General features: G+C 41.5%; 1 protein-coding gene across 1 annotated transcript; it reads right to left on the bottom strand.

Annotated features, from left to right (window-relative positions):
- Positions 1–9531: 9531 nt before the first annotated feature.
- Positions 9532–11229, bottom strand: LOC109070162 (macrophage mannose receptor 1-like). Its single transcript, XM_042723041.1, has 3 exons — positions 10870–11229; positions 10075–10422; positions 9532–9920 (listed from the first exon to the last, which is right to left on the bottom strand). Exons 1-3 carry the CDS (start codon positions 11102–11104, stop codon positions 9559–9561), a joined length of 945 nt encoding a protein of 314 aa, XP_042578975.1. The 5' UTR covers positions 11105–11229; the 3' UTR covers positions 9532–9558.
- Positions 11230–21246: the final 10017 nt, after the last annotated feature.

The raw sequence follows: 21246 nt of genomic DNA, 5'->3' as shown, positions 1-21246 counted from the left end.
TTCAGCGTCACGGTGGACTGTCTGACTTAAGGGACAGTTCACCCAAAAAATGAAAATTTGTGATCGTTTCACACCCCCAAGTTGTCCCAAACGTGAATATTTCTTCTTCGTTGAACAAAAAGAAAATACTTAAATAAGGTGGGTAAATACAAACAGTTTCTGGTCCCTTAGAGGTAGCCTTAGAGTAAGGGAAGCAACAACCAAGGAAAGAGAGCATCCAAGGAGCCATGTGAAGCAATGTTTATTAATTTAATATTCTTTAATGTTATCAGGGTTTTTTTTTTTTTGTAGCTCTTTTTCAGGCACTGTTAGGCAACTAGGTACCATTTTAAAAGGTTATGATTTGTCACCGCGTATTCATAAAAAACCCAACGATGCCCTAGACAGTATGGTGAAGGGCAACACACTGTTGTAGATCAAATGGCTTTGGAGATTTGCTATCAGTTTGTGTTGAGGGTCTCAGCATATGGTTTGTTTTGGGCGGGTTATCGACTGCTCTCCAGAACAGAACCATAACGCCAATCCAAACTGTATGTGATTGTCAATCATATTTGACTTTACATTTAGTATCATTTCGCAGACGCTTTTATTCCAAAAGCAACTTAGCCAAATAGAAACAATATGAAAGCAATTGACCAATGAGAGAACAACAACAACTTATACAAGTGCCATGGACAAGTCGCAGTTAGTCTAGCACAGAACACGTAGCCAGGTTTTTTTTTTGTATTTTGTTTGTTTTATAAGAATATGATAGACAAGAAAAGAAAGAAAAGGTAAAGTACTAGTATAGTTGGTTAAGTGCAGCGAAAAAGATGAGTCTTTAGATGTTTTTTGAAAATGAGTAAAGAATCAGCTGTTCGAATGAGATGGGAGGTTATTCCACCAGCCGGGCCAGTACACGAAAAAGTCGTGAGAGTGATTTTGAACCTCTTTGGGATGGCACCACAAGGCGTCGTTCACTTGCAGAGGCAAACTTCTGGAGGGCGCAAAGAGTGAACTATGAGACTTAGGTATATGGTGCTCGTGCCAGTGGGCGTCTTGTAGGCAAGCATCAGTACCTTGAATTAGATGCCGAGTGGCTTGGTAGCCAGTGTAACCTTGAGGAGGAGAGGAAGTAACGGCGAGCTGTTTTTGGCCTCCATTCGAGGACAACCCTTCGCTGCGCATTCTGGATCGTTGACGATAGGGGTCTGACAAGAAATACACAAGTTTGTCTATGGTAATCTTAAGTTTTGTAAAAAAATATTTGTAATACACAGTGGCCGGAAATATGTCTGTTATGCAAGAAAGGTTTGAGAAGAGAAGACTCAATTATTACGGACGTTAGGTCTTTAGTATGGGTAAAAGGTAGTGAGGTGGAGAAATCTTTTCCAATACACGGGCCTGGACAGCCATCCCTCCCACTGACCGCTCCGTTCACCTCCCTCCTGAAGTTTGACACTGGTGGAGTATCGAATCGCTCCTTAAAACGGGGGTGATGTTACAGCCATGTATAGTAATATATTAAGTAAAATCATTTGTATGCAGATGATACAATTATTTATACGGCAGCCTCTTCTTTAAAACAAGCTCTACAGCAACTGCAGGATGCTTTTCTAATTATGCATGAGCTTCATGTTGCAGTTAAAATTGGTTTTAACTCAAACAAGACAAGTATATTGATTTTTAGTCGCGGTCGCACTAAGGTAACAGATGACCATACGACCTGACTGTCACTTCTAGAAAGAGCTGGAGTTCTTATAATATCTATTGTGACACAGTCCCGAGCACTCATCACGTCGCCTGGCAACGGCGCAGGACACCTGCCGCCTACTCATCACGGCTGAGCGGCACACCTGCGTCCCATCAGCGAGGCTTATTTACGTTTTTGGGTGTTGGGGGTGGGAATGTGGGTGAGGCAAAAAGACCGTGAGGGGAAAAATCACAACAAAGAATCCCAAACAAGTCCACTCGTAGCCGCGGGTGAGGGGTGGGGTCGCGGGTCCCTTCACTTGTTATGCCAGCATGTCTGTGAGGTGCTGCTAGTGCAGGTGTGGGTCCGTCTCTCCCGGGAGGTGGGCCCAAAGTTATCCGGCCTTGGGAGAGACATCTCTCACCTCTGTGACCCGCTTGCGGTGTAAATACGCCTCGGCTGAGGGACGCAGGTGTGGCCCGCCTCAGACCTGAGGAGTAGGCGCAGCGCGGTGCTGCTTCCGTTGCAAGGGGCGACGCGATGAGTGTCGGGGAAATTGTCACAATAGAATATGTATAAGAACTGCTCTTTCTATAGTGAACCATTCCAGGTCGTAATGGTCAAATCTGGTACATTAGTGCGACCGCGACTAAAAATAATACTTTGATTGTTTGAGTTAAAACCAATTTTAACTGAAAACAAGAGCCGCTGCATAATTAGAAAAGCAGCCTGCAGTTGCTGTAGAGCTGTTTTAAAGACGTGCTGCCGTATTAAAATAATGTATCATCTGATCAAATGTATTTTAGCTAAATATATTTAATATTAAAAGGCTGTAACATAACCCCCGTTTTTAAGGAGCGGATTCCAGATCTCCACCAAGTGTCAAAAATTCCAGGAGGGAGGTGGAACGGAGGCGAGCGTGGGAGGATGATGTCCGGCCCGTGTAGTGGAAAAGAGTTCTCCCACTCCACTACCTTTACCCATACCTAAAGACATAAAGTCCGCAGAATAATGGGAGTTTCTTCTTCTCAAACCTTTTCTTTGAATAAAAACATACCTACCTTTCAGGCCACTGTGTATATCACAAATATTTTTTTACAAAACTAAAGCGACCATAGACAAACAATGTGTTTAGTTCTGTCAGGACCACTACGTCAACTGAACAGAAGACAGCAGCGAGGGTTGTATTCAATGAGCCAAAAACAGCGCGCGTTACTCCTCTCCTAATCAGGTTATACACTGGCTACGTAGCCACTATGCATCAAATTCAAGTAATAGGATTGCCTACCAAGGACGACCACGCGGCACGCGGCACACATATACCTACGCCATTAAGTTCAATCTTGCTCGCCCTCCAGAGTTTCGCTCTACTCGAAAGGTGAACGACGCCTTATTGGTGCCATCCCAAAAAGAGGGTTCAAAATCACTCTCACAGACTGTTTTCCTGGACTGTCCCCGGCTGGTGGAATGACCTCCCAATCTCAATTCGAAACAGCTGAGTCTTTACTCATTTTCAAAAAACATCTTTAAAGACTCATCTTTTTCGGCTGTGCCTTAACCAACTAATACTAGTACTTACCTTTCTTTTCTTGTCTATCATATTCTTATAAAAAAAAAAAAATTAAATAAAAAAAAAACCTGGCTACGTGGTTCTGTGCTAGACTAACTGAGAATTGTCATGGCACTTGTATACCGTTGTTGTTGTTCTCTCATTGGTCTGATTGCTTCTATGTTCTCATTTGTAAGTTGCTTTGGTAAAAGCGTCTCTGCTAAATGATTAAACGTACAAATGTAAATGTCAAAAGATGATTGACAATTCAGCATACAGTTTGGATATTGGCGGGTATGGTTCTGTTCTGGAGAGCAGCCGATAGCCCCCAAAACAAAACCATATGCTGAGATCCTCAACACAAACTGATAGCAAAATCTCAAAGCCTTGATCAACAAGGATGTTGCCCTTAACCATAGGGTAGGGTATCGATTGGGTTTTTTACGATGCCGGTGACAAATCAATACCTTTAAAATGGTACGGTGCCTAAACAGTGCCTGAAAAAAGAGCTACAAAAAAAAAAACTGGATAACATTAAAGAATATTAAATTAAATAAACATAGCATTCACATGCTCCTTGGATGCCCTCATTTCCTGGGTTGTGCTTCCCTTACTAAGGCACTCTAGGGGCCAGAAACGGGTTGTTTACCAACAGTATTTAAGTTATTTCTTTATGTTGCAAAGGAAAGAAAGAAATTTTACCGTTTGGGACACTTGGGGGTGTGTAACCGGATCACACAAATTTTCATTTTGGGGGTGAACTGTCCCTTTAAGCGACAGTCCACCGTGAAGACGACTGAAAAGCTTTCTCGCAAAATGCAAACAAAGACATCAAACATCCATCGCAAAATGAGTTCATAAGCCTTCTTTATGAAACTGATCTCATTATAATAGCTATTAGTAGATATAAACAGTGCAAAATTGTGTCCCATAATTGAAATTTATTAAATGGGGCGCATAATTTTACCATTAAATACGGGACGGGAATGCAGTGGTGAAAAACTTTACAGTAGGATGGGGAAACCGATTGCTTCCTCGTGACCTTTTGTAAACTGTGATTCATGACCAGAACTGCAAAAGATACAGATATTAAGGAACACCACACACTTAGTGTCCTTTCTACTTCTGTTTGAGTCCGCTTGTGCTGGGCCTGGCCAGTGTCCTGCGGATTGATGAGCGCGCTGAAAGACGGGGAGGAGAATGAAGTATGCCAGCCTTTCATAGGTAATTAGGAGGACTGACATCTGAGGCGATCACAACTTTGTGTACAGTTGTATGGAGCTATCACTATAAGCCCCACTAAAAATGGCCTCGCGATGCCCATGCTTTTTAACGTCCATTTTGCGAGAACCAGGGATGTAATGTTCTGTTTTGGGTTTTGTTTGATGTTCTTGTTTTTCATGTCTTTATTGTTGTAGTTTGATTTATGCTGGTTGTGGGCATGCGTCCTTCACTAACCATGTAGCTCGCTTTGTGTAATGTGTCATGTTCTCATTGGTTTTGTCTGGTCATGTGATTATAAGTTCTGTTTGTTTTCTGCATTTGGGTTGTCGTAGATCATGTTTCTTGTTCCAATTGGTTTTGTTTCTTGTCATGTTGGACCCTCATTGTTTGTATAAGTAGTCATGTTTTTTGCCATTGTGCTTTGTTGTGTATTAATGTGTTGTAAACCTGCTGTCGGTGAGGTTTAGTCTGTTCTAGTCAAGTCCCTGGGTATCTTGTTTGGATTACTTGTTTGGATATTTGGATTACACCTTTGTTAAATAAAACTGCACTTGGGTTCATCGACACTCGCCTTTCGCTGCAGACTGATCGTTAAAGAATACACGGAACCTGCAACCAGAACCCATGCGAGTTTTCCCGCTCACTCTGCCTTCAAGGTAATCAGGCCATTGAGGACTATGTTGAGGAATTTTGTGACCTGTTGCTACCAAGTGGACGTTGAATGATGTTGGCCTGAAGGACATTTTTCAAGTGGGTTTAAGTGAACCGATTCGTTGTCCCAGTTGCCTGGGGGAAGGATTCATTGATCCACTAGAACAGTATAGTTGCTATGCTTTGCAGTTGAGTGGGTCTTGCTTTCACTGTGGGTTGTCATGGGAGGAACAACATGACACTTCCCCAAAGCCCTGCTCATCTCAGACCTGGTACTGCCAAGTCCTCACATCACGCCTGCCACAGCCCGCCACCTGGTTCACGTCATGTTTCTCAAGAAGACTTCTCCACAACATGGCCGATATTCAAGAGCTCCTTTGCAAAACGGCTGCCACTCAAGAGTCTCGGCATGCCTCAGCTGATCATCCACGGGTCTCGTCTCAACAGGGCCTCTTTCCAGAGTCCCGCGTCATGACATGAATCTCCAGAGGAGGCGGCACTTCAGCCTGCAGAACCACCCGAGGGGTTGGCGCCCACCTTCAAACTCTCTGCCTGTCCTGCCATAGGCCTAAGTGAGGCCATCCTTGAGCCTCTCTGCCTGTCCTGTCACGTGCCCCACGGAGGTGCTCTCATGAACTCACTGCCTGTCCTGTCCACGCCAAGTGGTATGTCCATTGTCTCTGCTTCACCATGGCTTCCAGCTCTGCCTGAACTGTTCCTGGCCACCCCGCGTGCCTGACACCGCCATGGCCCCGGGGGCCTGCACGCCATGCACCGCCATTGTTCCGAGTGGGCCTGATGCCAGCCATGGCCCCACGATGGGCCTGCACCAGACATTGCCCCCCGACCTAGGGCCTGCACCGCCATGGCCCCCCGCTGGGCCTGCACCGCCATGGCCCCCCGCTGGGCTGCTCCACGACCCAGGTTCCCCTCTGCTTCATGGGTCTGTTCCTCCTCCCACTCCACACCCTCCTGGAATTTTTTGGGTTTTGTTTTTGTTTGGGCATCTGGAGCCGCCTTCAGAGGGGGGGATATGTAATGTCGTTTTGGGTTTTTGTTTCATGTTATTGTTTTCATGTTGTTTGTGTCATGCTTCCCTTGCCCTCATGTATCTTTGCTCTGTGTATGTGTCATGTTCTCATTGGTTATTGTCTGGTCATGTGATTATCAGTTCTGTTGTTCTCATTGGTTTGCTTAGTCATGTGTCTTGTTCCGATTGGTTTGTTATTGTCAATTGTGACCCTCATTGTTTGTATAAGTAGTCAGTGTTTTTGCCATTGTGCTTTGTCGTATTACACGTAATGTTGTAACCTGCTGTCGGTGAGTCTAGTCTGTCAGCCATGTCAAGTCTGTTCTAGTCAAGTCTGTGTATCCTTGTTTGGATTTTGGATTACACCTTTGTAAATAAACTGCACTTGGGGTTCATCTACACTCGCCTTCAGTGGACTGATCGTTACACAGGACAAATATTTCAGTCAATCACTCTGGCATTAAGTGGCACAAAAACCTGCATTCTGATTCGGTTCTAGTACATACCGGTACCCAACCCTACTTAACCAATGACCAAAACAAATATTTTGGCTAAACCCCCATAACCTGGCAAGCATGTTGCCTTCAACAGATGACCCAAAGACTATAGAATACCCAAGACGTGTCACTTCTGAATGGAGGAGAAAAATGCAACGCTCAATGCCCTCCTCAAACTGCAGGAAGCCCTGCTGCCTTATGAATGAACAGAGCCAATCACTAATCGGTAAGTCAGCACCGTCACTGCAGCTGCTGTTAGAATTCCCTGTTGCTATAGCAACAGTCAATTTTCTGAGACATGCACTCAGGACGCTCTGAGCATGCACATTGGGCTGATCTAGCCTGAAAAATACGCTTTTTATAACGGTATTGGAGCAAAAGAAACAAAACATTTTATGATACAGTTGTTGTATCTGATTGTCTTTTGGTGATTTCAGATATGAAATTAATCGTAAGCCTTAGTGAAACAGTTTGTAGAGTATTTGATGTTTCCCCATTCAAACGAGAATAGGAGTTGCACTTGCACGCCCGAGAGGCGTTTCAAAGATGGCCGCGAGTGACATGACTTGAATTGTCCTTAAAGAGACTTTGACCTAATGAATATGTTCCCAATACCTTAAAAGCTTAACCAACCCGTTCTCAATAACACCAGATAGGCTTAAGAAAAACATGTTTCCAATTCAACTACAGCGCTTTAAGAACAAGCATGTTCTTAAATAACGACCGGATTGCTCTGGAACAAGCATGTTTCCCAACAATACAGCTATACTTAAGAACAAGCATGTTCCCAATTAACGACCAGGTAGCGTTAAGAACAAGCATGTTATTAATACGGACTCGGCTTTTAGAACCAGCATGTTCCAATAAACCAACCGAAGCTCTGGGACAAGTGTATTCCAACAATACAACTATAAACTAAGAACAAGCATGTGTCCCAATACAACCAAGAGCTTAAGAACAAGCATGTCTGATACTGGAACAGAATCAACACTGAAATGAAGGTTTGCATTGGAACTGGAAAATGCTGCCTTTGGAAGACACATTTTGAGGAAGGAAGGCATCTTGACACGTCAAATTCAATGTTAGCCTTACTTCCTGCCTCCTGAGATACCTTCATTTGGTCGATATTTAAAGGCAGAATAGATGTATCCTTCTCTGCAAAATAAAGATGGTGTCTGAAGTTATTTCTAGCAGAAATCAGTATTAAGTAATTAAATATTCACTTAGTTATCAACAAGCTTGTTCTATTTTGTTTTATATCAATGAACAGTTAAGCTGCCTCAGAAGCATGTTCGATATCAGTTTCATGACCTTAATGAACAAACCCTGCCTGCGAAGTCATTGGCTGAAAAGCAGCAAGGCAGCATGTAAGCAGCCAAGGTTTTCAGATGCAGACAACTTCAACTGAACAACGACCGTTAACCATTTTCTCTTGGAGCTTTGCGTCACAGCAGAAATTATTCTGTTTGCACCATGGTCGTTATTTTCTGCTGCTTAAATCTGTGCTGTAAGTATTATAAAATAAAGACAACTTAACTAGGTTAAGAGGACATAACACAGTTTCATCCAAATCTCATGTAATCTTGAGAACCTATAGTGTAGTATTGCATCATTCACATCTTCCGAAGAGTCTTCAGTTTAATCAGGTTTATAAAAGAAAGATAAAGCTTACGATTCTCTCCGAAAACAGCTGAGCCGTGGGGGATATTTATCGCTGAGACTGCTCCTTATGAAACAATGTGCAAATCCAGTGTCAGAATGTAACTTGATATAAAATATTTGTCGCCGAAATGACGGAAACAAACACGCTTGTGGAACTCCATTACTGCCCCGGAAAACAAATTTCATCCACTGTTCACATAACAATGAATAAAGTGATCTTTTCCACACATCCAAACATATCTTTAAAGACATTACTCTTGAGGAAGTACTGGTGCGCGAGCACAACAATCCAACTCTTAATACCGTAACAACTCAGAATGCAATGAAATTGCATTGCATCCCCCTTTAAGCACAGCATATTGCAACGACAAGTGTATTGCAAGTAAACAGATAGTACCGCACATTGGCAACTAAACAACTAAATGAGCCTAAGCAACGCGGATAGCCGTAGCAACACACATGTTGCCAATAACCTGAGAGCATTAAAAGGAATTTAGCTTGTGAAGACGTTCGAGAGAGCGAAACATGCAGCTGTGGCGAGGATGCTTGATCTCTAACATAGATATCCTTTTTAGGAATGAATTTCCCATCTGAACTTGTTCTTGAGTCGGTCACTTAACTCGTGGAGTCCCATTTCAATAATGTAGTGATGCATGAAGTAATGATAACTCAGTCACTTCCGAATCAGGCAACTTATGATCAATGCGGTGAATTCACGTGTTCAAGATAACAAACTTGAATGAATCGGCGGAGGTGAGACCATTGGGGAAACGAATTCCACTCGCTAAATTCCTGGTTCCTTGTGATGATGGTATTTTGCCTGCCAAATTCGCAGTTTAATTAGCTATTGAGCAATGCGAAAACTGCTGATAATACTGAGGGACCTTATATATGGATGCTTAGGTAGGTGTTGTATTCCCATAGGTGGATGGGGATCAGCTGAACCTGGCCCACATATAATTTACAGTTTTATGTGATGTTGAGGGGAAATAGGAGACAATACTGGCTGTAGATGAGTTTATTTGAGCTGATATTCTGTTATCATGTGTTTGTGTTCAAAAGATATAAGTGCAAAACATAGTCATAACCACACCAGATATACAAAGAATTTCTCAAAAGACATATTTTATAATGCAGAAATAAAACCCTACTTTTAAAACCCAATAAGCAGATTCACTCAGAACTTACTAAACAACAAAACAAACATAAAGTAAATCAGAAAGATAATGTGTAATTCTATAAAAACTGTTAATGTAAGTAAACACATTAGCTCTTAATATCTGCTGCAGATGAAGTTGAGTTTGTGAGATTCAGGAAGGCTGATCCAGCGCTGATCTCCTCCAGACTGAACTGCTCCTTTTCTGTTCTCCAGTTTGCAGTTTTCGGGTGTCGTTCCGTTCCCTGGAGCCCAGTTCTGATAGCACACGACCTCTCCAGTCAGCCAGAGCCACATGTTCATGATGCAGTAGTTGTGTAAACCCAACCACACCGCTGCAGTAGACGCTTGTTTAACCACGTTCATCACACGACGCTGAATCTCTTCTGAATGAACCGAGACCAGATCCACATGATTCTGTCTGCAGTATCTCAGAGCTTCAGACCACGTCAGATTCTCCTTGATCAGAATCAGTTTATCTGGAAACCAAACAACCACAAGAGACTAGAGAGAGACTGATCAAAAACAACATGCAGAACAAACTGTGGAGGAATTTGTCATGTCGGACATCTAGTGTAAACTTAAGAGATCTGCAGGTGATGGATTGTGTGTGTTTTGTGAGGATCTACTCACCTTCATGACACACAAAAGGATACTGGTTGATGCAACGGATGTCATTCCATTGTCCCTGAGCATTCGGATCAATCACTGTACAGTTGTCATCACCTCCCTGATTATTAGGTTCAGCAGTTTTCCAGTATCTGAATGAGGAGTTACTCTGATCTGACCACTGCCATGAGTCTCTGAACAGACCGATCCAGATCCATGATCTAGTTGAGTTATTATCACTGATGATCTTCTGAACCTGTTGATTCTCATTCTGGTTCCTCATACTGACCAGATCAGTGTGATTCTGTCTGCAGTAACTCTGAGCATCTCTCCAACTCTTCAGCTGATTGACAAGGACCAGTCCTGTGTTCGCTTTAAGAAAAACAAATGAGAAAAAGATTCATGAATCTGCAGATATTTATATTATTTCTCAGCAACGAGGGTTTATGTTGAAATCATTCCTTCATGGTTAATCTAACTGCTGAAAATATCAAGCTGAATCACATCTAGTCATGCTGCTGTATGTTTATTATTAATAATACAAGATCAGTTTAGATCTCACAGATTTTTATGCGTTTTAATTGCAAGTTTCCATTGTGACAAATTATCATATAGAGGGACAACAAAACATAAACGTGTGTTCAATGAATGAATGAAGACTTTTCTTCTGGTAAATATTGTGTAGATTACAGAAAATTGTCTCAACAACAAAAAGTGTGACAAATATACACAGTCTCTTCTAAATTCACGATCAAATTAAACAGTCATACTGTTTACAATTCCAGAATTGGTATATGGTGCATGTGAAAATGAACTCACTGTTGTAGCAGATGAAATATCGGTTATCAGTACATCTCAAATCATTCCATTGTCCATTTCTCATCCCAGCACAATCATCTCTGCCTTCTGGTTGTCCAGTAGCCCAGTTCAGATAGAGCGCAGGTTCACCTGAAGACCACTGCCATTCATCTCGACTCGTCTTCTGCAGCCCAATCCAGACAAATTGAACACTTCTATCAGTCACACTCTTGTTCAGCTCCTTCATGTCGTTCATGTCGTCAGCGGTGGCCAGATCTGTGTATTTCTCTCTGCAGTATCTCTGAGCTTCAGTCCAGGTCTTCTTCTTCTCGTTTATAAAGTGATACTGACGCTGAACACATTCAGATACGGAGCAGAGAGCTGTGAAAGAGAGGCTTTGATTTAATGCTTTTCAGAACAGGATCAAACCTAATGAAACTAAATAAAACCACACAAACACTCTCACCAGTGAGAAGAAGAATGAAATATAGAGTTTGGTCCATTTCTGAGGAAGAAAAATATTTATAAACTCAGATTTCAAATATTCGCAGATTCATTTTGGTGTAAAACATAATTTCAATGATAATATTTTCAGATATTTTTAAAAATCCATCTTAACAGCAACATAAAATGCACTGTACGTATATTATTAAGACGATATTATCATGTCAAAGTCTATTGTAGTTAAAGACTGAAAATGTGAGTTTGTTCTTACTTCAGAGGTCGTGTGTTTCTGTCCTGAGTCTTATGTTTCTGTTTGGCAGCTTCAAACTGTGTGATTATTATATCTGCTGCTCTCATCCCTCATTCAGCATCACATCATTTATTACTCTAAACAAAAGACTGTTTCATTTTTCTTCCCTCATTCATGTGTTTTATATATATTTTTCTCTGTGTTAGTCTTTTGTTGCTGTAATTCTCTGGAAGCGTGTTAATTTGAATGTTCGGCAGAGACTGAGAGTCTGTATGTTTCTGAATGCACACAATGTATTGACACAAGCAAATGAAAGGCAAGCAACAACACACTCCATCTCTTTATTTATGGAAATCATAGGCACAGAAGAAACGTCCAGATTATTCACAATGTACACATTCAAATGAAACACACGCCACACACACACACACACACAGTCAGTCGCACACAGAGAAACATTTAAAAGCCACTAAATCTTCATGTCAAACCTGCACCGTGAGGTTTATTATAAAATAGCTTCACTGTTGAATCGCTACATTACATTTCTCTGCAATGAGGGTTTATGTTGTAATGAACTTTTATTCCTGCATTTGACATTGCTTCCTCTTCATGTGATGTCAGCTCTCAGTCAACATTATAACAGTAAAGTTCCATACATTAGTTACAAAGCATGCTTGCACTTCTTCCCTTACTCCTTCCTTTATTTATTTTTTTACTGATAATATGCATATGATGAACCTCAAATGACTATACATGACTCACAGTTCATATATTGCACAAAAAAGGTAAATAAATGCATTCAGAATACATTTTTAATGTAGAAACATTACAAAAAATGAACATTAGAATTCATAAATAATGAAATAACATACTCGTGTCACTTCAACAGTTGAGTTAACATTATGTGTTTTAATTATTAGCATGTCGTTGTGCATTCCATGAGGGAGAATAATTCAGGACCTCCAGTGGGTGTGTTTTAATGTGTAGCTGTAGGTGGTAAATTTGATTAGCAAACATTATAAAATTACATTAAGCTTAACCTAAGGTGTTAATTAATACATGAATTAACAAACATACTAACATGAAATTAAGATGGCCATTATTCACTTTTGAAATCTCAAATGACTGATGTTGAATTGGTGTCACACCCAATGGGAACCTTTTTGTTGTTGTTTCTTTCCTCATGTGCTCTGTCGATCTAAGTTTTCTTCCCCTCCAGGGTTTGCATTTCGTCATTTGAATTCACTGTCCAGCGTTTCGCATAGTGTACGGTGCATTGTTATTGAAACTACACTAACTAGTCACGACTGTTTCCCGAAACCATAGTACCTGTGACGCAGATCCATCGTTAGAACCACGCTGGTTTGAGCTGTTATTGTAACGTTCTTCTTCTTCAATGTAATGGCAGAACTATTGGGCCAATGGGCACATACCACCACCTACTGTAAAATGAGTTTTCCTTCTTTTCTTTCTTGCTCACCATTCAATGCGCTTTCGCAGTAATAAACGTAACCACGCAACATTCAACATTGGTTGTACAATACATAACACATATATAGGTCTACACAGAGTTCATTTGTGCTCTTTCTGATCACAAAGTATATAACTGTTAAGTTTATTTCATATGAACTCATTGGTTTATTTTAGTTTAAGTATTGATAAATCAGCAAAATTATTACAATAAAAAGAAATTAATGGGATTCTGAAAATACTGTGATTGATCTACGTCTGACTGTACCAAGCCAACGTACCTGTTGCTTATTTTGCTCAAGATCATTTCCTATGTTAAGTCCCCTTGCCATACACCATGGGTTTATGAGTTGACACCTCAAAAAGAGTCGTATCTACCAGATGGGGTCAGTAACCACGAATTTACAAAGAAAGAAACTTACAGTGTCTTTTGGAGGAGAGTGGAAATTTATAAAATCCAGCTGTTGCTCCAAGCTAAAAAACACAATTAACGAACTTTGGACAGGAAATCACACAAAAAATCAAATGCTTCTGGCAATGGGTATGAGGTGAGTCAAGAAGAAGAAAGGAATAAGTGGAGGGGACTTTGCAAAGTGTGCACCACAAGGAGGGCTGCCAGCACATAGACTTGTGGGGTGCAATTCAGTCCTCTCTGAAGCAGAGAGGAAGAGAAAGTTTTGGCCATCCGGGTCCTCGGAGGCAGTTGATGCATGGTGCACGACAGGCCTTGCAGACTTTCAAAGTGAGATCCTCCCACATCGCCAGGCCGTCCTGCAAGATTTCTGGCTACTTCAATTATCAGCAATAGAGACCTGGTCCTGGGCATTGCCTCCTTCCCGACTCACCTCAGTATGAGGCCTCTGTGTGCGATGCAACATCCTCATGATCTTCCAGACAACCCAGCCATCTAACTTACCGTCAAAGGAGAAAGCAACAAGGTGCCGTTGTGGCTTGAACAGTGAAAAGTGCTTCAGTCTGAGAAGAAGAAAATAACCCCAGGCAATCAGGAAAGAAACGGCACAGCCCTGAGGGAGCAGGCAAAGACAGACATCATCAGGAGGTAATGGCCTATAGGAGGATCTAAAATTGAACTTATTACGACCAACGGCCCAGCCAAGCCCTCTTTAACCATAGTTTTACCAACCGGCAAGGGCCGTAAGTCAAAATGGCGAGTATTCAATTCATTATCAGTATGTTAAAGTCAAATCATGTAGGGGTGACGGCTTGCTTTGTAACTTTGAGTTGAAATCCTGTGGATTTTCTTTTAACAGATCAACTGCCTTGTCATCCCTTATTAACTACATGGAATTATGTGGACTAAGGCCTATATCAAACGGATATGTATATAATGGAATTCAAACTTTTATTATGTACCGTGGGGAAGCCACCATCCAGATACACTAAAACTCATAACTGAATTGTATATGTAAGTATTCTCAATTCACAACCTTATATCAATGACCAAATAAGACAAATCACGGCACAAAAAACTCTTTAAGTATAACTCATGATTTGCTACTGAGAGTCGTCTATGCTCGTCCTCTGCTGCTTCTAAGGTCTGCTAACACAGCGCCTGCGCCAGAGCCGCAGCTCATGGTGCTGCCAAGCGCCTGAGCCTGCTCAAGCCATTCAAGAGTTCGCCTCACATACATAGGCGCTAATTCAAGAGCTGTCGGTTGGCAAGAAGGCTGCCAAACAAGAGTCTCTTGACAAGGATTTGCTGCTTGCCAGGGCTCATCACAAGAGAGCGCACCACTCAGGAGTCTCTTCACAAAACATGGCCATCGCTTCCAGAGTCTCGTCACCTTTCATCTGGCCTCCAGAGTCTCACTGTAAGTTGAGCACGTCCAGAGGTCTCATACGTCTCAGCTGATATCAGCGTATCATCAAGCTGATCTTCCAGAGACCTCTCAGTTGATTCCAGAGTGCATCAACGTCCAGCTGATCTTCCCGAGTCTCATCTCAGTTGTATTCCAGAGTCTCATCACGTCACAGCGATCTTCCAGAGTCTCATCCAGTTGATCTTCCCGAGTCTCATCACGTCTCAGTGATCTTCCGAGTTAATCTCAGTGATATCAGGCGTCTCATCACGTTCGTTGATCTATACCAGGAGTCTCATCACCAGTTGGATCTTCCAGGGTTCATCACGTATCAGACTATGATCTTCCAGAGTTCATCTCAGTTGATCTTCCAGAGTCTCAGCAGAGCTTCCAGGACGATTCATGGTGCGCCCGTCAGAGTCTGCTCACGACAAGCCTGCCATGCCCGAGCCTCATCCCAAGATGGCCGCCACGCCTGTTTTCCTCAGCCAAACCCCATTCCACAGCCATACCTGTCACACACCCAGTTTGAGAGCAGTTTTTTCATCTTGTAATTAAGAAGCGCTTGTCCTCCTAATTTAAAAAACAAAGTAGGAGCAACTTCTGATTAATAATAAAAAAAAAATTCTGATAAGAATTAGCCTTCCTAACATTCGATCTCAAAGTGATTTACAGGGGCATTTTCTTTTTACCTTTGTAATGCCATTTTTCTAATTTTTTATTAAATGTATGCAGTGTTTCCTAGGATTTTTTTTCCAGCTGTGGTGGCAGGACTATTTCCATGAACCGTGGCGCCCTCCCACCCAACAATCACATGCTCTCAGAACTGAACTTATTTTTTTAAATAAAAAAAGACAAGTAAATAGTACATAATAAAATAAGAACAAATAAATTAATGACAATCAATAGCACAAACTAAAACAATAACAAAATAAAAAGTAAATTAACAGCAATTTAATTTTTTCAGTTAGGTCTAACTATAATCTATTCAGCTGTAAAAAAAAAAACACTGGGTAGTCTTCTTCTCTTTAAATTTATTGGCGGTTGGCATGCCAATTTTGCATTACCACAACCAACTGTTTGGGGAATGGAGCTTCAATGTGGATTTAGGCGCTATATATACACCAAAGAGAAAAATTATAATATATATATCTCTATATATATTCTTAGGTGATTCTTCAAATTCTATCAAACAATAAACCGTTTCAAGTATCATGAGAGCTGGCCATGCTGAGGTTTGATACCTAAAAGGAAAAGTAAACCCATCTATGACAAATGTTGTATTTCCTAATTCTTTTACTTTTTCTAACAGTATGGTTCTCTCGTGCTGTATGCTTCACACTCTAGCAATACATGTTATACATCCTCTCTTTTGTCCAATTTATGCATCTTCCTGTGCCATGTTTCACCTCAAATGGCTGAGATTATGATTGAGACCTGTATGTCCCATTCTTAGTCTTGTGATCACCGTTTCTCCCCTTCGTTTCCAACCACCCTGCCTCCTTGTTATCACTTGCTTCTGTACTTTATATACACTCACCTAAAGGATTATTAGGAACACCTGTTCAATTTCTCATTAATGCAATTATCTAATCAACCAATCACATGGCAGTTGCGTCAATGCATTTAGGGGTGTGGTCCTGGTCAAGACAATCTCCTGAACTCTGAGCGTGGCATGGTTGTTGGTGCCAGATGGGCCGGTCTGAGTGTTTCACAATCTGCTCAGTTACTGGGATTTTCACGCACAACCATTTCTAGGGTTTACAAAGAATGGTGTGAAAAGGGAAAAACATCCAGTATGTGGCAGTCCTGTGGGTGAAAATGCCTTGTTGATGCTAGAGGTCAGAGGAGAATGGGCCGACTGATTCAAGCTGATAGAAGAGCAACTTTGACTGAAATAACCACTCGTTACAACCGAGGTATGCAGCAAAGCATTTGTGAAGCCACAACACGCACAACCTTGAGGCAGATGGGCTACAACAGCAGAAGCATCCAACCGGTACCACTCATCTCCACTACAAATAGAAAAAAGAAGCTACAATTGCACTCCAGCTCACCAGAATTGACAGTGGAAGACTGGAAAATGTTGCCTGGTCTGATGTGAGCCTCGATTTCTGCTGAGACATTCAGATGGTAGAGTCAGAATTTGGCGTAAAAAGAATGAGAACATGGATCCATCATGCCTTGTTACCACTGTGCAGGCTGGTGGTGGTGGTGTAATGGTGTGAGGGATGATTTCTTGGCACACTTTAGGCCCCCTTAGTGCCAGTGGGCATCGTTTAAATGCTACGGTCTACCTGAGCATTGTTTCTGACCATGTCCATCCCTTATGACCACCATGTACCCATCCTCTGATGGCTACTTCCAGCAGGATAATGCACCATGTCACAGAGAAAACAGAATCATTTCAAACTGGTTTCTTAGCCCGAACATGACAGGCAGGTTCACTGTTCTAAAATATGGCCCCCACAGTCACCAGATCTCCAACCCAATATAGAGCATCTTTGGGATGTGGTGGAGCGAGAGACTTCGTGCCCTGGATGTGCATCTCACAAATCTCCATCAACTGCAAGATGCTATCCTATCAATATGGGCCAACATTTCTAAAGAATGCTTTCAGCACCTTGTTGAATCAATGCCACGTAGAACTAAGGCAGTTCTGAAGGCAAAAGGGGGTCAAACACAGTATTAGTATGGTGTTCCTAATAATCCTTTAGGTGAGTGTATAAAACGACCTTTGGTCTCCTGTTCCCATTGTCCTTGCCATAACGTATTGACATCTGTTTTAATGACACTTTCCTTTTCTGATTTACTCAATGGAACTTTCCATTGCAGGTCTGACTTAAGAGTCTTTTTAGCCATGTGATCAACTGTTTCATTACCCTCTATTTCAACATGAGATGGGACCCACATAAAACACACTGTAATATTAAGATTTTGTAATCTATACAGACTATGGAAGATTTCATAAATCAAGTCAGGCCTACAGACAGATTTGCAATTTGCAATACTTATTAACGATGCCATTGAGTCTGAACAGATGATATATTGGTTAGGCCCAACCTCCTCTAGCCACGTGAGTGCTAGTAAAATAGCTAAAAGTTCCACCGTGTAAACTGCTAAATGATCTGATGTTCTTTTTAATATTGATTTCTGAAAATGTGGTGTGTATATATATACTGCTGCTCCCTTCTTTCCTGTATTTGGATCTTTTGAGCCGTCTGTAAATATTTGAATACTATTATTATACTTGAGACCTAAATATTGTTTTACCAGATCGTTCATCCCACCATATTCCTTGTATTGTTTTGATATCTTTGCGATTTCAAGATCCACAACTGATAATGGTAATATCCACGGAGGAATAGCAGGTAACGCCACCGTACAGCTGTAAGTAAATTTGACTAGTCCCAGTTTCTCGGCTTGGCTGTTTCCCACCCATCCACAGGTCTGCTCCAGAGGCCTCTCCTGTCCACGAGTCTGCCCCAGAAGTGGAGGCATCCGCTGCAGAACCTCCAGAGGTGGCAGCGGCCGTTGCAGAACCTCCAGAGGTGGCGGCATCTGCTGCAGAACCTCCAGAGGTGGCGTTGGTCGCTTCCGAACTCAATGTCTGCCTTGCACTGCCACGGAGGTCGTTCACAAGCTCACTATCTGTCCTGTCATGGCTAAGAGGCCGTTCATGAACTCTTCGTTAAGTGCCCATGGCTTCCTGCTCTGCCTGCACCAACATGGCTCCCTGCCCTGCCTGCACTGCCATGGCTCTCTGCTCTGCCTGGACCGCCGTATGTAATGCCAAGCCAGCAAAGGGAGCTCTCACCTCTGCCCTGACTGTTACCACTCCCTCTGCTTGCTCTATGGTTACTTCCTGTTTGGCAGCCATATAAGCATGGCCATGCCAAACAGAATTTGCAAAGTATTGTTTTGCTGATACGGACTCTACCAAGCGTTTTCCCTGCCATTGCCTTGTTTTCTTTGTCTTGTCTTGTTTTGTTACTTTGGATTGCCCATTTGTATTTTGACCTTGGACCATTGTTTTGTGAACGTTTTGCTGTCTGCCCTGACCATTGCACTTTTCTGGAATACGATTGTGTTTTGCCCTTGGATATTCCTGTTTGTTGTTGTTCGGCCCTTGCCTGTTTTGACCACGCTGTGTTTTAATAAAAGCTCACACTTCAATCTACAACGCTTGTCTAAGTCCTGCTATTACAATAAAAAAGTCTCAAGCAGTTAACACTAACAGTCTACTAGAGAAATGAATAATCAAATGTAAAATAAAACAGCATTGTCTTCACTGTAAGAATTAAAGGGGACATAACACACACAGTTTCACCCATTTTCATGTTAATCTGGGATACCTATAGAGTAGTATGGCATCCTTCATATCTCCCAAAAGTCTTCAGTTTTATCATATTTATAAAAGAAAGATACAGCTTAACGATTCTCTCAGAAAACAACTGAGCTCCTGGAGGCATGCTGTGGGAGGAGCTAAAGAGTGACGAGCACTTGAGCATCGATCGGCAACAAAAAGAGAGATTTGATGCCGTTACACTTGCCATCTGCAGTCCATCTTTCAGTATCAAACGGTGGAAATCCAGCATCGAACTGGTCCTTGTTGTTTATAAAACGTTTGTCAACAAAAACACATGAGAAACTGCCCAGAAAAAACAAACTGCATCCACTGTTTACGTAATGCTGGGTTCTTTGGTTAGCTGAACAATGTTATTTTTCCCTCACAACCAAAAACACACTTCTTTAGAGACATTCTTCCTAAGCGAGTCCCGTGCAGCGCAGGCGAATGAAGCGCGTTGATGGGCGCACTCTTCCGGAAGAAATGCCCATATAAGGAGTTCCACCCTTATTTATGTCATGAAGAGCCACGATTTAAAAAAATACTCTGTTATACATCCAAATAGTTTTTTGAAACTTAGTCCATGCTTAACACTAGAATCCATCTCTTTAATAGTGTAAGCAACTCTAAAGGCATGAAACAGCATTGTACCCCCTTTAAACTTTATTTGTTTCTTATTAAAGCTACAAAAGTCCTTCACTCGAGCAGTGTGTGATTTTGAATTTGTCTAGTCTTGTTTGATCAATTTCAAGCACACAGTTGCACCAGGAATAGCCCGGTGTCACTTTAAGAGCTGCATGCATCCAATTCACTGTTACACGTGTATTTTCATTCTCAACCTTTTATGTTCATTTATTACATGACTGACGAAGCTTTACATTAATAATTACGAATCAATGCTTTTTGACACATTTTTGCGTGTATTTGACCATTTAGGTGCGCACCTTGAGCTAAAAGATGACTTTACATGTCCGTGTTCTGTTCTGTCTCTGAGCGCATATATATTCCTGAGAAACAGCGCAAGTTCTCTTTCACACATTTTAAAAACATGAATAAATCTAATATGCTTCTATAAATCAAGCACATCCCATTTTGCTAAAGTCACGTAACATGATTTTACTAATTTGCACATGAAATTGAGCTTTTATGGAAGAACAAAAGTGCAGTGTTGGAAAGGGGGCAGAATGGGGTGCAATAAAAGTTTTATCTCGATTATTGTATTTTTCATAGTCGTTGGAAGCCAAAATCGCTAATATGTAAGGCAGTAAACCGCTGGATCACAGCTTACTGTAGTAGGCTATGGGGCTATCAGTCAGTCAGTCAGTCAGCTATGAGTAATGGTGTAACTTTGATTTGAAACACATGTATTTGGTACTTGCTACCTTATATCTTTACCCTTTTCTTTCATTCTTTTCATGGCTTTGGAAAACTTGTCTCGGATGTTTCTCTGCGTTGCTTTTTGCACAACTCGGGGTCGTCGACACCAAGCTTCATTGCAATTTCTTTCTAGGAATTAAATACTTTCTCTGAATCTTTAAAGTCTCTCAACGAGTGATTGTACAGGTGCATATAAATTTGTACAGCTCAGCTATTCGACACTCCAGTGTATTCAGGAGATGTTGCTTTCCTGTAGGACCTCAGCAGAATGAGGAACAAACCGAAAAAAAAAAAAAAAAAAGTCGCATGTCAATGAAGGTGGAGTTTCAAAACACACCCACCGATTGCGTAATCCCCATGGACCAATGGAAGCTCAAAAGGTGTTTAGGAACCAAAACAAACTCCCCCTAAAAGTTCACTTTGGTGAGCTGTTTCGAACTGCAGAAACAAACTCAAAACGAACTTCGTTTCGAACTGATTTTGTTCGAAATGACGTCATATCAGTTCGTTCTTCGATTTTGTTTGAAGTATACCGGGGCCTTTAATAGTTACTAAACATTGTTTACTGAAGTACCTCAATATTTAAACAATTTGGTTCCAAAACACGATAAATGCCATATTTTTTTTTTGTTTTTTTTTTAAAGAGTTTCTGCTAAAATCAGTATTGTATCTGGTCAGTATTGAAAAGT

This window comes from Cyprinus carpio, chromosome B4 (assembly GCF_018340385.1).
Source record: "Cyprinus carpio isolate SPL01 chromosome B4, ASM1834038v1, whole genome shotgun sequence".
Lineage (NCBI taxonomy): Eukaryota > Metazoa > Chordata > Actinopteri > Cypriniformes > Cyprinidae > Cyprinus > Cyprinus carpio.
The sequence above is the reverse complement of the archived record's forward strand: the minus strand, read 5'-3'. Positions and strand labels throughout refer to the sequence as shown.